The 15,635-nt window shown below is 33.5% G+C and overlaps 1 protein-coding gene across 4 annotated transcripts in view; it reads left to right on the plus strand.

Annotated features, from left to right (window-relative positions):
* Positions 1 to 15,635, plus strand: part of HAT1 (histone acetyltransferase 1) — a 48,479-nt gene that overhangs the window by 11,386 nt on the left and 21,458 nt on the right. For 3 of the 4 annotated variants that reach the window (XM_006195324.3, XM_032479687.1, XM_032479686.1), the window contains exons 3-4: positions 1,726 to 1,801; positions 5,104 to 5,224. In XM_006195324.3, the coding sequence (XP_006195386.1) occupies positions 1,726 to 1,801; positions 5,104 to 5,224 (197 nt within the window). The remainder of the gene's footprint in view (positions 1 to 1,725; positions 1,802 to 5,103; positions 5,225 to 15,635) is intronic. The other variant, XM_032479688.1, reaches the window with a different exon arrangement.

Below are 15,635 nucleotides of genomic sequence, written 5' to 3' on the forward strand. Positions count from 1 at the left end.
TTCCTTTCAGTTTTCATTATAAAAATTTGCAAACACAGAAGAACCGAGAGACTAAGATAATACTCACCTGTATATCCTACACCTAGATTTAACACTTAACATTTTTCCGTATATGATTTAATGTGTGTATATTTTTGCTGCATTATTTGAAAATAGGTTTCTGAACAGCATGACAGTTCATAACACTCATATATGAATATTGACATATATAACAATAATGCCATTATCATACCTGAGAAAATTAATGGTAGTTCTTTGGTGTCATGTAATTTTCTGGTTTCCCTGGTTGTCCTGGAAAGTCTTCAGTGGCTTTAATGAAAATGATTTAAACCAGAATCCAGTCAAGGGTCATGCATTGTGTTTGGTTGTTTCTTTAATCTCTTTTAATCCAGAACAGTCCCTCTCACCCATGGAACTTCCCCCCCTATGCTGCTGACTTATTTGGAAGAGTAAAGTCATTGTGTAGAATTATTAAACAAATCTGCATTCTGGATTAGTCTTACTTTCTTTTGGTAGAATTTAACTTTTCCCCTACCCTCTATATTTTGTGTAAATTGGAAGATATAAAGCTGGATTAGAGCTAGGATAAAACTTTTTTGTTAAGAAAACTTCATAGGCTATGCTGTATGGGTTGTATTGGCATGGAATCAAGAGGCACATAATTTTGGTCTGTCCCACAATGAGTGTTCATAAGTTAGATCACTTGGAAAGTTAGTGACTGCCTGATCTCTGCAGTGAAAAGATTATCTCTCCTTCTAAAAATCGATAATCTGCTAGATGATACTTTGGTACCCTGTGAATGATGTGCTCTATGAGGGCAGTGTTAGAATTTTCCATCTACAATTATCTTTTCATTCTTCAATTGCTTAAGAATTTTTTTTTTGGTAAAATTTTTCTTTATAAGATAAAATATATTGGAGAGAAGTCCAATAATATCAGTACTCATAATAAATGCAAATAAAATTAACAGGATGCCCATTTCCATCTTAGATTGGTAGAAATTAAAGTTGAGCGTACAGAATATTCTCAAGGATGTGGGAAACGAAGGAGTTTAAGTAGCTGATGATGTGTATACAAACTGTTAGAATATTTTAGAGGGCACTTAAGCAAATATTTTCAAATATATTTCAGTACTTTTTTCAGCATTTTGCTGCTAGAAATTTACTCTATATATACTTGTAAAAGTATAGCAAGGTAGTGTATAAGGATGTCATTGCAGTGTTACTTTTCCTAACAAAAAAAGCCCAGAAAACAAAACCAAAACACTGAGAACAACATAAATGTTATCTTGCAGTCATAAAGAGTGATGTAATGATATGAGTCTCATCAAACTCAGATTATTCTTGTTCTCAGAATGTTTCTATAGCACTTTTTGTTTCCTTGATGTGCTGTAGCTTTCTTTTCTCGAAGTATCTTTTTTGGTTTTGTTTTCTTTTACTTTTTTCATTATGTGTAAGCATAACAAAAAATAAAAACTAAATCAGATGCCTCTATCGTACTTAGTTTTCTAATTCTTAGAATCAGTAGGATTTCAACATTAAAACGCTCAAAGGAATATTCTAATTTTCAGTGCTCATTTGTCTCATGAGAATCCAGTATAAATAATATAAGGGAAAGGTGACATTTTAAATAAGGAAAAGGTTAAGTAAGTGAAATTCTTGAAGCAGAAATACCTGTCACCTTTAATAGCTTTAATATCTCCATATTTTTTATTCCTTTAAACAGTTCGTTTTCCTGAAGATCTTGAGAATGACATTAGAACTTTCTTTCCTGAATATACCCATCAACTCTTTGGGGATGAGTAAGTAACTTAGATGTTTGTCAAAGTAGTATAACCAAAGTAATTTTTTTAAATTTATAAATCAGAATTTATTTTCTTTACTGTTATTTTTCATATAATTTATTTAAAAATGTATATTAGAATGGCATTTTTGACATTGAGACACCAATTTACTATATAATACCCATCATTTAGTGCTATGGGTACATGATCTCATCTAATTCTCAATGCTTTTAGCAATAGTATTACCATTTGTAACATTAACATTGGTGGAACTGGATAGTTGCCTAAGGACATATGAATGGCTGAAGTTCACATTCAGTCATTCTGACTGCAGAGCCCATGTTCATTACTACTTTTTTCCTACCGTTTTGCTATACTGCTTCTAGAATACACTCCCCTAAAGCTGGGAAGCTTGGGTTTTATCCTATGACAAGTAGGTAAGCAATTAAGGGAAATTTATTTTTGGAAAACAGCTTTAAAGATATCCTGGGATATTTAGCACAGTTCTTTAATTTCTAACCTTCTTTACATTATTAGAATAGTCAGTTACCTTTTTTCTTTTTACTCTTCATTTGGGAGAAAATTTCAAATTTGCAGTAATTTGCAAAAATAGTACTCTATATCCTTTACATTCATCAATTGTTAACATTTAGTTATATTTGCTTTAATCATTTTTCTTATATACATATATTGATAATCATTGTTTCTTATATACATATTGTTGTTGAACCATTAAAGAGTAAGTTGCACATATATCTTGATCTTTTACTCCTAAATTCTTTAGTATGTATTTCCTAAAAACAAGGACAATAACTATAGTAGAATTATCAAAACTCAGGAAATTTAACATTGATACAGTACTGTTTTCTAATATACAATCCACATGTCAAACTTTGCCAAATGATTCCAAGTAATTCTTCTGTAACAGTTTTCCCCCATCCTGGATCCAGTCTAGAATCACATACTGTATTTAGTTGTCTTCTCTCTTTAGTTTGAAAGAGTTCCTCAGACTTTGTTTTCCATGGTATTGACATTTTTGTAGAGAATAGGCTAGTTTTGTAAACCTTCATTTTGTATTAATTTCTTTCTTCATGATTAAGTTCAGATCATGCATATTTTTGTAGAACCATAATTGAAGTTGTATGTGTCCTTCCTTCTCAGTATATCATATTATCAAGTGTGTGATGACAGTTTGTCCCATTGTTGGTTAAGTTAACTTGGGTCACTAAGTTTAGAGGTATCTGCCAGGTTTCTCCCTACAAGGTTAATGGGTTTTCTCTTTGTTATTTATGTGTAATCTGAGGGGAGTTACTTTGAGACTGAAAATATCGTGCTCCCTGTCAAACTGTCACCCAATAGTTTTAAATTTGTTTATTCTCTCCTGAATCAGTATTTTACTATGATTGTAAAATGGCAATTTTCTAGCTCTGTCACACCTTCAACAGTTATTAGTTGGCATTCTACTATAAAGAAAAACTTCTCTCCTTCCCTTTATGTATTTTTTTTTGTTTGTATCAGAATAGATTCAAGGATCCTTTTTTTTACTTAATGGGTTATAATTTGTTACTGTTATTAGTTTTGATGCTCAAATTATCCCAGATTCAACAAGTGGCTACTCTTTCAAACTGGCTTTTGAGTCCTTTTGATATATAGTCATCATTTTGAAGACACATTACTTTCTAATATAATAAGATGTTCCACATTCACCTTGTACTTTCTCTACTAGTTCTGGAGTCAGCCATTTTCTCAAGGAACTCTATTTTTTTAAGTAGGGAAGTGTGTTAGAGAGTTGACATTTAAAATATTCCCCTTCGTGGCTGTTTTCCTTATGCATTATTTCAACATTTTTGACATTTATTTAATGTGTTTTTTAATTGACAAATGTCTCTTCATGGAACAAATTTCTTGAGAATTTCTCATTTCAGATTAGGCATTTTATGTGCTTTTAAATAATAACTATTATTGATTATACATTGATTCAAGCTAAAATTTGAATCGTTCGTATTTTAACAGGTTTTATTACGTCATAAAAATAAGAATGTTTTCTCTTTGGTCTCTATCTTTAAGGAACTATTTTATTCTCTTCCTCTTACTGCTATTTAAAATCTCTTCCTATGGTAATACCTTGGTCGGATCTAGTTTCACAGATACTGCTTCTTAATGGCATTTTGCACATTCACTTGTCTGTTTTGCATGTCATTAAAAGTGGTGTGCTTGCATACCCCTCCTCTAAGGTAGACAGTTGATAGTCACATAATCATGATAACCCTGTATCTTAGGATCCAAACATGACATTGATCTTGATCCTGATATCATTGCTGCTTCTTTCTACTACACATAACTTTTTCAGAGTCCTGGAATGGACACTGCTCATATTTTGTGTTGCTAGCCTAGACAGGTATGGAAATGACACTACTATAAGTGACACTACTTCTTTCAAGCACTCTTCTTTCAGAATTCACTTCTTAAAAAAAGCTCAATTGAGATAAAATTTACCACATGGTTCAGCTTTTTAAAGTGTACAATTCTGTGGTTTGTAGTATATTGAAAATTGTACAATCATCACCACAACCAATTTTAGAACATTATCATCACTCCCACCAAAATTCTCATAACCAATTAGAAGTCACTCCCTCTTTCCCTTACCCTCCCTAGTCCTAAGTAGTCACTAATCTACTTTCTGTCTTTACAGATTTACCTATTCTGGATAGTTTGGAATTCACTTTTTAGAAGACTTTTTAAGCTGAAAGGGGGAATAGTAAGGTGTAGATGGATAGCAGGGAGCAAGCTGGAAAAATAGCAGCTTCAAATCTGCTTTCTGAGTTCATAAGTGGGGTGTAATCAGACAGGTGCTGTCACCACTTTCAGCTCTGGATATTGGTGATGGATGCACATGGCAAGTTGGAAGGACAGGACTAAGCCATGAATCAATTTAACATTACTTGTCTGATTTGAAATGCCTCCTAGTGGTAGTAATAGTAGCAGCAGCAACAGGAGCAGTAGAGTAGTGGCCAACATTTATTGAGTACTTGTACAATGTGCCAGTCAATAGTATAAGCAGTTTACATGTATTAACTTGTTCATTTAACCCAAACAGCATCCCTGATGTAGGGGCTGTTATTCTCTTACTTTATAAATGAGGGAAGCTGAGGCACAGTTTCATTACAAATATATTTTTTGTTTGTTTTTGATAACTGTAGTTTAAAATTTTGAAACTACCCATGAGGTTAAGCTTGCTTACGTGTAGGGCTAATACTTTGTAATGACTTTGCAAAGATTCATTTTCAGGTCTTAGATTACTGCTGTTTTTTCCCTTTTAGTGAAACTGCTTTTGGTTACAAAGGTCTGAAGATCCTTTTGTATTATATTGCTGGTAGCCTGTCAACAATGTTCCGTGTTGAATATGCATCTAAAGTTGATGAGAACTTTGACTGTGTAGAGGTAAGAATAGACATGAATCTATTTTTAACTCTCTTCCAATTGAGTATAAACCAGATTATAAAATACAGAGGTTTGAGAAGGAGAAGAGAATTTGTTATATAGTAGCTTTAAAACCACATATTTAACATTTAGTTGTGGAGATGATTGTCTTCCTGTCAGTCCAGATAACCCTGTGATCATGAACTTTAGCATGATCTGTTCCTAAGTGGACCTTCTCCATAAAAACCTTCACTTTTATGGTCAGAGTTGTATTTTATTTACCAGCTTTTGTTTTTACTGTGGACATGAAAAGTACTTATTTTCCCAAACATTAAGGGAAATAGCTACATCTTCTACTTTTACTTCATGTAGAATTTGCCTATTTAAATTTCTGTTGCTGTGTTTCTAGTCCCACAAATATTCTAATATTCCTTTATGAACATGGATAATTAAGCTGATTACATTATAAAATTAGTCAAATCGAATGAACCAAAAGTTGGTGAAGGCAAAGAGTATGAACAGTGGCAGGCTGAACTGTGGCCCCCCCAAAAGGCCGTTTGACTACAGGGACCGAGTGATGTGGCCACAGCCAAAGAATGCCATCAGAAATTGGAAGAGGCAAGGAACAGATTGTCCTTTAGAGCTTCTAGAGGGAATGTGACCTGTTAACACCCTGATTTCAGCTCATTGATACTGATTTTAGGTTTTGTGTCTAGACTGTGAGAGAGTAAGTTTCTGTTGTTTTAAGCCTCCAAATTTGTAGTAATTTATTACACCATCCACAGGAAACTAATACAGATTTCGTACCAGGAAGTGAGGTACTACTGTAATAAATAACTTGAAACTGTAGAAATGACTTTAGAAATGTGCAATAGGTAGAAACTGGAAGAATTTTGAGGCACATGATAGAAAATCAGCTTAGACTGCCTTGAACAGACTGTTGGTAGAAATATGGATATTAAAGGCACTGCTAGTGAGGGCTCAGAACAAAGTTAGGAGCATGGGAGAGACATCTATATTATCTTAGAGATTACATACATTGTCATAAACAGAATGCCGGTAGAAATAGGAACGCCTTCTAGTACTAATAGTAGCAGCAACAACAGTAGCAGTAAAAGGTATGTCTGGTGGGGGTTCAGAAGGAAATCAAGAACATATTATCGGCAACTGGAGCAAAGATCTTTGATTTACAGTGCCAGGAAGCCTCACTGAATTGTGTCCTGCATTCATGTGGAAAGAACAACTTACAAGTAATGAATTTTGATATTTAGCTAAGGAGTTTTCCAAAGAATTGACACGGTGGCCTTTCTTGCTGCCTATAGTAAAATGTGAGAGAAAAGAGATAAATTGAGGGAAGAACTGTTAAGCAAAAAAAATTTGGGAGTTGGTGATTTGGGAGATTCCCATCCTATTCAGAACACACTAAAATTAGAAGATTTATTGTCAGGAAAGTGTGCTCTTGAGAGAAAGCCAACAGTGTGGCTAAATAATCTTGTTTTTGCTGAAGAGATAGGCATGTGACTCACTGATCTCCTCAGTAATCTCAGCAAAGCCAGGAACAGGGCTTGACTAGAGATCAGGGAACATCTTTGGAGGACCATCTTGTCTATTGTCATGAACCCTTATGGCATACACAGGTGACCCCCAAGGTTTTTGAAAATGTTATATCAGCAGAAACACTGCCAGTTTGATAGAATGAAGGAAGGCTGATGGACTTCCAAAACTCTATTGGCAGGAAACTGGCTAATAACACTATTCAGCTGCAAACATGTGCTACCCTTCAAGAAAAACGAAGAATGACTTTGAGGGTGGAGCTTCGGGCTCAGACAGTGGAGTCACTGGCCACACTATTCCCAGGTCTAATAGAATTTGACCTGTTAAATTTTGAAATTGTTTAGTATTGGTGACTCACTTCTTCCTACCATTTTCTCCCGTTTGTTTGTTTGTTTGTTTGTTTTCGGCAGGGAGGTAATTAGGCTTATTTAATTATTTATTTTAATGGAGGTACTGAGGATTGAACCCAGGACCTGTGCATGCTAAACGTTCTCTACCACTTGAGCTATACCCTGCCCCTCATTTCTCTCTTTTGAAATGGCAAAAATCTATAACTTTTATCCTGTGCCTGGCCCACCATTGTATTTTAGAAGTGATAACTTGTTTTCTAGTTTCACAGGTGGAAAGAGATTTTGCCCCATGATATATCATACCCAGAGTCTCACCTATACGTGATTTAGATAACTTTAGATGATGAGATTTTGGACTTAAGTTGATGCTGGAATGGTTGAAACTTTTGGGGATTTTGGGATAGGGTGAGTATATCCTGCATGTTTGGGATGGACATGAATCTTTGATGGACCTTAAAAAAATTCTATATTTTAGACTTGTTCTGTTCCTGGGCATTCCTATTAAAACACACTGAAACTTTTCAGCAAGGATTACATCACAGAGTTAATATTTCAAGAATAAAAGGCCATTTTCATCACTGAATAACATATATAAAATTGAAAATTGAAAATTGCATTCTTGTAAAATTTCTTGTCCTTTGGGCTTGTAAGTCCAGCAAGTTTATCAAATCAAATCTGTCATATTTTTGATAATGCTGTGCTTCAGACAACTTGGCAGAGCATTAAATGTGAGAAATAAAGATCTTATGTATTACTGGATATCATAGCTTTCTTTTGAAGAAGCAGTAGTTTCTAAAGCATTAACAGTGAAGCCAACTTTTTCAAGGCTTTTACTGACTTTAAATTTCTGACTTAAAAATCTTTTGCCAACCTCATGCCCCACCCTTTTTCGTTGAAATTTTCTCTTATTACTTGGATTGGTTGACTTGCCCCCCCCTTTTATTTATTTATTTTTATTTCTTGAACAGTGACATTTATTTATTTAGGTTTTTGTTTTGGGGGCGGTAATTAGGTTAATTTATTTATTTATTCTTAGTGGAGGTACTGGGAATTGAACCCAGGACCTTTTGCATGCTAAGCACGTGCTCTACCACTGAGCTGTACCCTCCCCCAGCCCCCCTTTTATTATTATTATTATTATTATTACTACTACTACTACTATTATTATTATTAGGTTTTGTTTTATTGCAAAGGACTTGCCCAAAGTCACACAACTAGTAAATAATCCACGTTGTACATAGGGGAGAATCACTTCGTGGTAGTGTGCATAATATATAGTAATGTCCTCTTTTTTTTAAATTTTATTTATTGAAGTGTTGTTGATTTACAGTGTTAGTTTCAGGTGTACAGCAAAGCGATGCAGTTATACATATACATACATATATATACATATATTTTCAGATTCTTTTCTATTATAGCTTATTACAAGAAACTGAATATAGTTTCTTATACTATACAGTAGGTCCTTGTTGTTTATCTATTTTATACATAGTAATGTATATCTGTTAAATCCAAACTCCTAATTTATCCCTATTCCTTTTCCCCTTTGGTAACCATAGTTTTCTATGTCTGTGAGTCTAGTAGTGTTCTCTTAAAAGATGTTAGGCTGTTTATGACCTGTTCTAAATTGGCCCAGGCTTTTGTGCTTACTAGTTTTTATTTCTGTTTTTTACAATGTGTATTTTATTTATTTTTTCCTGCTCCCATACTTTTATTCTGTCAGCTCTCAATATACTACTGGTGTGAGGACCTTCCCTCTTGCAAACAATTCCCTAATGGGTAAAAATACCAGTAAGCCCTATAATCAACAAATCTTCAACAAGGGAGGCAAGAATATACAGTGGAGAAAAGACAGTCTCTTCAGCAAATGGTGTTGGGAAAACTGGATAGCAGCATGTAAATCAGTGAAGTTAGAACACTCCCTCACACCATACACAAAAATAAACTCAAAATGGCTTAAAGACTTAAATATAAGACAAGACACTGTAAACATCTTAGAAGAAAATATAGGCAAAATATTCTCTGACCTAAATCTTAGCAGTGTTCTCTAGGGCAGTCTACCCAGGCAATAGAAATAAAAGCAAAAATAAAATTTGTTTATCAAATGAGACCTAATTAATTTTACAAGCTTTTGCAGAGCAAAGGAAACCATAAACAAAACAAAAAGACAACCCACAGAATGGGAGAAAATATTTGCAAAAGATGAGAATTATAAGGGCTTCATTTCCAGAATATATAAACAGCTCATATAACTTAATAAGAAAAAAAACCCATTCCAAAAATGGGCAGAAGACCTAAACAAGCAATTCTCCAATGAAGACATACAAATGGTCAATAGGCACATTAAAAAGTGCTCAGTGTTGCTAATTATCAGAGAAATGCAAATCAAAACTACAGTGAGGTTATCACTTCACACCAGTCAGAATGGCCGTCATTCAAAAGTCCACAAATGATAAATGCTGGAGAGGGTGTGCAGAAAAGGGAACCTCCTACACTGCTGGTGGGCATGTAGTTTAATGTAGCCATTATGGAAAACAGTATGGAGACTCCTCAAAAGCCTAAAAACAGACGTACCCTATGATTCAGCAATCTCACTCATGGGCATATATCTGGAGAAAACTCTAATTCAAAAAGATACACACACCCCAGTGTTCATAGCAGCACTATGTAATAGCCAAGACATGGAAGCAACCTAAATGTCCATCAACGGATGACTGAATAAGGAAGTTGTGGTATATTTCTAAAATGGAATAGTACTCAGCAATAAAAAAGAATAAAATCATGCCATTTGTAGCAACATGGATGGACATGGAGATGATCATTTTGAGTGAAAGAAGCCAGAAAGAGAAAGAAAAATACCATATAACTCATATGTGGAATCTAAAAAAGAAAGAATAGAAAAAAGAAGATACTAATGAACTCATCTACAAGAGAAACAGACTCACAAACATAGTAAACAAGCTTATGGTTACTGGAGGAAAGGGAGTGGGAAGGAATAAATTTGGGAGTTTCAGATTTGCACATGTTAACCACTATATATAAAAATACATAAAAAAACAGATTTCTTCTGTATAGCACAGGGAACTATATTCAGTATCTTATAAGAACCTTTAATGAAAAAGGATATGAAAACAAATATATGTACGTATGTACATGACTGGGACATTATGCTGTACACCAGAAACTGACATATTGTAACTGACTATACTTCAATTAAAAAACAAACAATAAGCTTAATGGAACTGTAACATGAATCAGATATAACATGAAAGAGGTCTGAAGTAGTCTCTTATATCCATTATCAGCTTCAGTGCCAGAAATATTTTGAGCATTTACTTTTTTTGTTCCCATTTCCCAGCCCTATTTGAGATGACTAAGCTTGTCAGATATATAATGTGTAACTTAATATTTGTTTTATTCAGTAGTTTGTGTCCCTTGGAAACTTGAAAATTTGCAGATATAACAGTGATTGTGAATAACACTGTAGTTGTGGTGATTTGATGCTTGAAAAGATTTAATCTTAGATAAACTAGCACTTAACACAGACTTACTAAAATGGAGTTTTTTTATAATCAGTATTTCTTACTAGATTATTAAATTTTCAAGCCCAACTAGGTAGTCTTTTTAAAAATGCAGTGGTATTTTTTTCTTGTGTTATATAAAAGTCACTGTTTGAGGGTTTCGGTGTTTTTAAGTTCCAGCTGGTAGTGCTGAATTGATATCTTCCAAAGGGACTGTTGACTTAGTTATTGATAAATCTTTCAAATATGATGCATAGTGAAAATAGTTATGTATTTGTATTGACTTCTAATTGTCCCATTCTTGGAAACCAGGTTTCTCTATTTAGAAGTACTGTGTTAGGAGTAAGGAATCAATCTTTTATAATTCCTTTTGTAGGATTATTTGTTTGCATCATGATCGAAGATAATTTATTTAAATTACATGCTCAAGCTAAGACCTCTTTTTCCCCTTATTAAAAAAAAAAAAAAAAAGAATGGGTAGTGGACGTGGGGGGTGCAGACTTGTCTCTTCTATCTCAGTTTGCAGAGTGTTCATTCCACAATGGCTTCTATGTTCTTCATGCCTGGGATATAGTGGCAAACAAAGCAAAGTCACTGCTCTCATGAAGCTTACATTCTAGCCAAGAGGAGCAGTCAATAAACAAATAGTAAACAAATTAAATTCAGATAGTGTATGAAGAAACATTTTGCTAGTTTCTGAATGAAGAGGAGCCAGCCATGTAATACCCTGAGGGAAGAGTTCGGTTAGTAAAGGGATCAACATATGCAGAAGCCCTGAAATGAAAACACCTGGCATTTTTGTAGTCCAGAAAGATCACTGTTGTTAAATCATTGTGGTGATGGGGAGAAGGGTAGGAGATGGTTGATGGGGGTTGGCAAAACTAGGTTATGTGGAGTAGGAATACTTGTAGCCTTTAGAGGTTTTAAGTAGGTGGGGGTTATATGATAGGGTTTATATTTTTAAAAGATGGTTCTGGCTGCTATGCAAGAACACACTGTAGGGCAGAAGAGTGAAAGGGGAGACCGAACATTGCAGTTTTATAGGCAACACTGCATTTAGTTGCCTGGTTGAAGATGTGTTTTGGAGGTAGAGCCACTAGCATCTGCAGTTGAATTAAGTGTGATTGATGAGGGAAAGAGGACCAAGGAGAATCCCTTTGCTTAAGCAATAGTGGTACTACTGACTGAGTTAGGGAAGATTGGAGAAGTTGATTTAAGTGGGGAGAAAACAAGATTTTTGTTTTAAATGTATTAGGTTTGAGACTGTGTTATATCATGATTGAGTTTTTGCAGACTATACTATGTAGCATCATTTTTGTACATGAAAAATATACCCTTTTAAATGGTCAGAAACCAGAGCAAATCTGCCTAAAACTTATTTATTTATTAGAATTTTGCCATTGTATTAATCTTTTGGTTGTTTTTTGAGGGGGAGTGGGTAGTTAGGTTTATTTATTTTAAATGGAGTTACTGGGGATTGAAACCAGGACCTCGTGCATGCTAGGTATGCACTTTACCACTGAGCTATACCCTCCCCCATATTAATCTTTCATCATCCATTCTCTTGCAAGCTCTTCAGTGGCACCTAAAATTTTTTAGTCACAATTAAGATGCCTGTAAAACATCTCCACTGACCATCATCTTTAATAGCAATATAATTATTTTGAATTTTGCAATACAATAAACTTCATTATTCAGACAGTGATGGTTTGTTCATCTTATGGTTGTCCCTGATCTTTGCTTTTATCAGTACTTCTTGCCCTTTCTTGAAGTAGTTTCATTGCTTTTTAGTGGAAGGGTATGTAACTAAGATTGTTCAGTCTTGATAATTTGCTAGCCTTTTAGGGAAAGATTTGTTGGAGAAAGTTGAAATACATGGATAAGGTTTTTATTATCTTGAATTTCAGTCATCCATTTTATCTTTATCATTAATATGGATTGAATTTGAGAGTAGATGAGAGCATATTTTTAAAATTCTCTGGATTCCTTAGGTTTTTTTAAATAGAAAAATCCTGTTCACTTGTAAAAAATTTAATCTTGAGGAAATGAAAAAAAATACTCTTTGGTAGACTAATATTTTAGTGTATTCCACTATATTCTTTTTTGATAAGCATGACAGTGTTCTTAATGAATAATTATTTTTTATGAAATGTCATAAAAAGCTTTAAAATTATATAGGTTTTTATTGTGAACTTTCGTTTGTGAGTTTAGGTTGTAAAACACTCATGCAGTATAAATTAACATTAATAAGTATAAATATGACTTCTGTTTTTCCAGTAGTGGAAACATTCACACTTTTTCTCTACTTAATTTCTCTAACAGTACTGAAATTTCTACAGCTTAAATACTGTCAGAGAGTGTAAGACTGAGCAAATTATGTAGATATGGATTGTTTTTGCTTGTTTTTGTAGCATGTGTTAGGTATTCTTAGAATTAGAGTTAATATTAAGCCTCTGCCATTTTAGCCAAGTAAAGGATAGCACGTATTACCTATTTAACATGCCTTTAAAATTGCTGTTTCAGAAATAACTCATCACAGACAAATTTATTAGACAAATGCTGCAGTTTAGGAAAAAACACTAAAGAGGTAATTTGGTTTCCAAATGTGTATAAACACAAATACAAGTGTAAACGTGTTTGTATCATAGCAGACTGCCAGTTAGTCTCAGGCACATTGCTTTATGCAGTGATGAGGAAAAGCAAAAATTGGTTCATGGAAACATCTCATGTGTGACAAAGAATAGAACACTGGAAGCTGAAATGACCATAGTGAGAGAGTATGCAATCTAAAACATTTTGTCTTGAGTCACCTAAGAGAACAGAGAAACAGAAGAGTTACTTTTATGCTTTCTTATTAAAAAGATATTGCCAGGTGTTAGGAAAACATTTGTAAGGCATGTCTTTATTAATTAAATTTGTCAGGTTGTATTCTCGATTCTTAATCTATTTAGCTTAATTTCTTATCCTTTCTGTAAGTATATTTTTATGTAATTTTAATTAAAGTTTAGGATATTCTTAAAGATAGTGAATTCTTCCATGATCTTCAGAAATAGCATCTAAACTTTCAGCCACAAGCACTGGAACTAAAAGGTTTCAGTTAATCTTTAATTCTACATTCAATTAAAAGTGATTATGTGGGAGTTTTCTCTAGTGATAATTCTATTATCTGGCCAGTAATCCAATATGAAAAAAGAATGTTTAACTGAACTAAAATGTATTCTTTTAGAAAAGAGTATGGATCTCTAAGGCATGATAGTTACAGGATTTTTTTCCCCCCTTTAGGACAGAATCCATTTATAGAGAATTGCAGACATTTTTCCTTTAGTGATGCAAAGTTTTGAATTCTGTTTGAAGAGCTGTTTGGTTTTATGTTATGTATTTTATGTAATATATCAGATATACATTTTCTTGAATATATTATATATATTACAGATTCCTTGTTTTTAAACTTGACCTTTTATGCCCCTGTGAAAATTCTTAATGTGTAAATTTGCCCAGAGCAAAATATTTATCTGAAGATATTTATTACAATAAATAGGGATCCTTTGAAGGCTGAAAGTTAAACATTAACTCTCTAAACTTTGAGCTCAGATTTTTGGGCTCCTCTGTCTTCAACTAGAGTTGCTGCTTGAAACTTAGAGTTTCTAAGAAATCTTTGAAGTACATTCGATTTCTGATATATGAAGTTATTTGATCATGCTTTGCAATGCCTTGTTGAGAAGACAGAACATAGGGAAAAATTTAGAAGTTAAAATTATATAAACTATACATGTTTCGAAGTGTTTTCTTTTAAACTGATAGATTATAAACCTTTTTATTTAAAAGCAGTGTTTCTTGACTTTTTAAAATTTGAATTAATACTGCTTTACCCATCGCTACTTTGGATTTTAATTGCCACCCAACAGACCTATTAAAATTATCCCTTAGGTTACACTTTCCTCTTGTAATTATTAAAATTGTACAGATTCTATAAAATGTGCTTAAGATGGTCTTCACATTAGACAGCAGTTTCAAAGAATAATATTTATCAAATAGTACTTTAAAAATAAGCAAAATTAGTCCTATCAAATGCAGTTTATTTGATCTTGAGGGTGAGTAGATTTTAAGGACTAGTGAACATATTAGAAATAAGCTGTTGGGCAAAATGTTAAAGAGCTATATTTTTAAATAATAGCCCTTTTTTCTTTATAGCTATAAACAAGTTATATATAAATGTTGGTGGTACCAGAGCATTGAAAATAAAACTTGTTTGTGATAAACTCGATCCTTGGTTCTCTATCCTAAAATGTAACTGAATGGTAATAAAGTGCTATTCATCTGCAGGTGCATTGCTTCTACTTGGTTAAAAGATGGTTGAAAGGACAGGAATTAGTAGCATGTTGTATTAGCCTTTTGTAGTGTATTTTGTCCTAAGCATCTTAATTTCCCTGTTTTGAATGCTAAGTAGCAAGGGTCTTGGTTTAGAACTAATACCCATCATGCATGTAAACGGTATGAAAGAGCTGCTTAGTAAGTTAACACAAAGTGTTCTTGTGTCAGTCCTTGTGGAAATAGATACAATACAAACATTACAGCTGAACTCACGGCAAACTCCATTAAGTAAAAACCTGGCCTCATTGTTCAGGAAAAAGTTTGAATAGAATGCAAGCTCATTTTGTTGAATGTAATGTCAGGCTTTTAGGGACTGTATTGAGGGATAAGGTTTTGTTAAGTTGAGACCAATTCATTAAGTTTTATTGCCTGGTGAGAAGCAGTAATACTTTATTGTAAGACTTCATCAAATATTCATGGTTAAAGAGAAGTAGTAAATGTATTCAATCAAGTGGTCTTTTGGGGTTTTGAAAAGGATTATGAAGTCTGCTCAGCTGATAGTTTAACATTCATAGAGGTTGTTTAACAAGGGTAATTTTAATCTCTGAGTTTAATTTTGTTGTCCAGGCTTGTCTCTTTTTACTGTCAGAAATCCAACTCTATAAAAACTGTGTCACATTATAGGATGAGTGGATA

The sequence above is a fragment of the Camelus ferus genome, chromosome 5 (assembly GCF_009834535.1).
Source record: "Camelus ferus isolate YT-003-E chromosome 5, BCGSAC_Cfer_1.0, whole genome shotgun sequence".
NCBI classification, from domain to species: Eukaryota; Metazoa; Chordata; class Mammalia; order Artiodactyla; family Camelidae; genus Camelus; species Camelus ferus.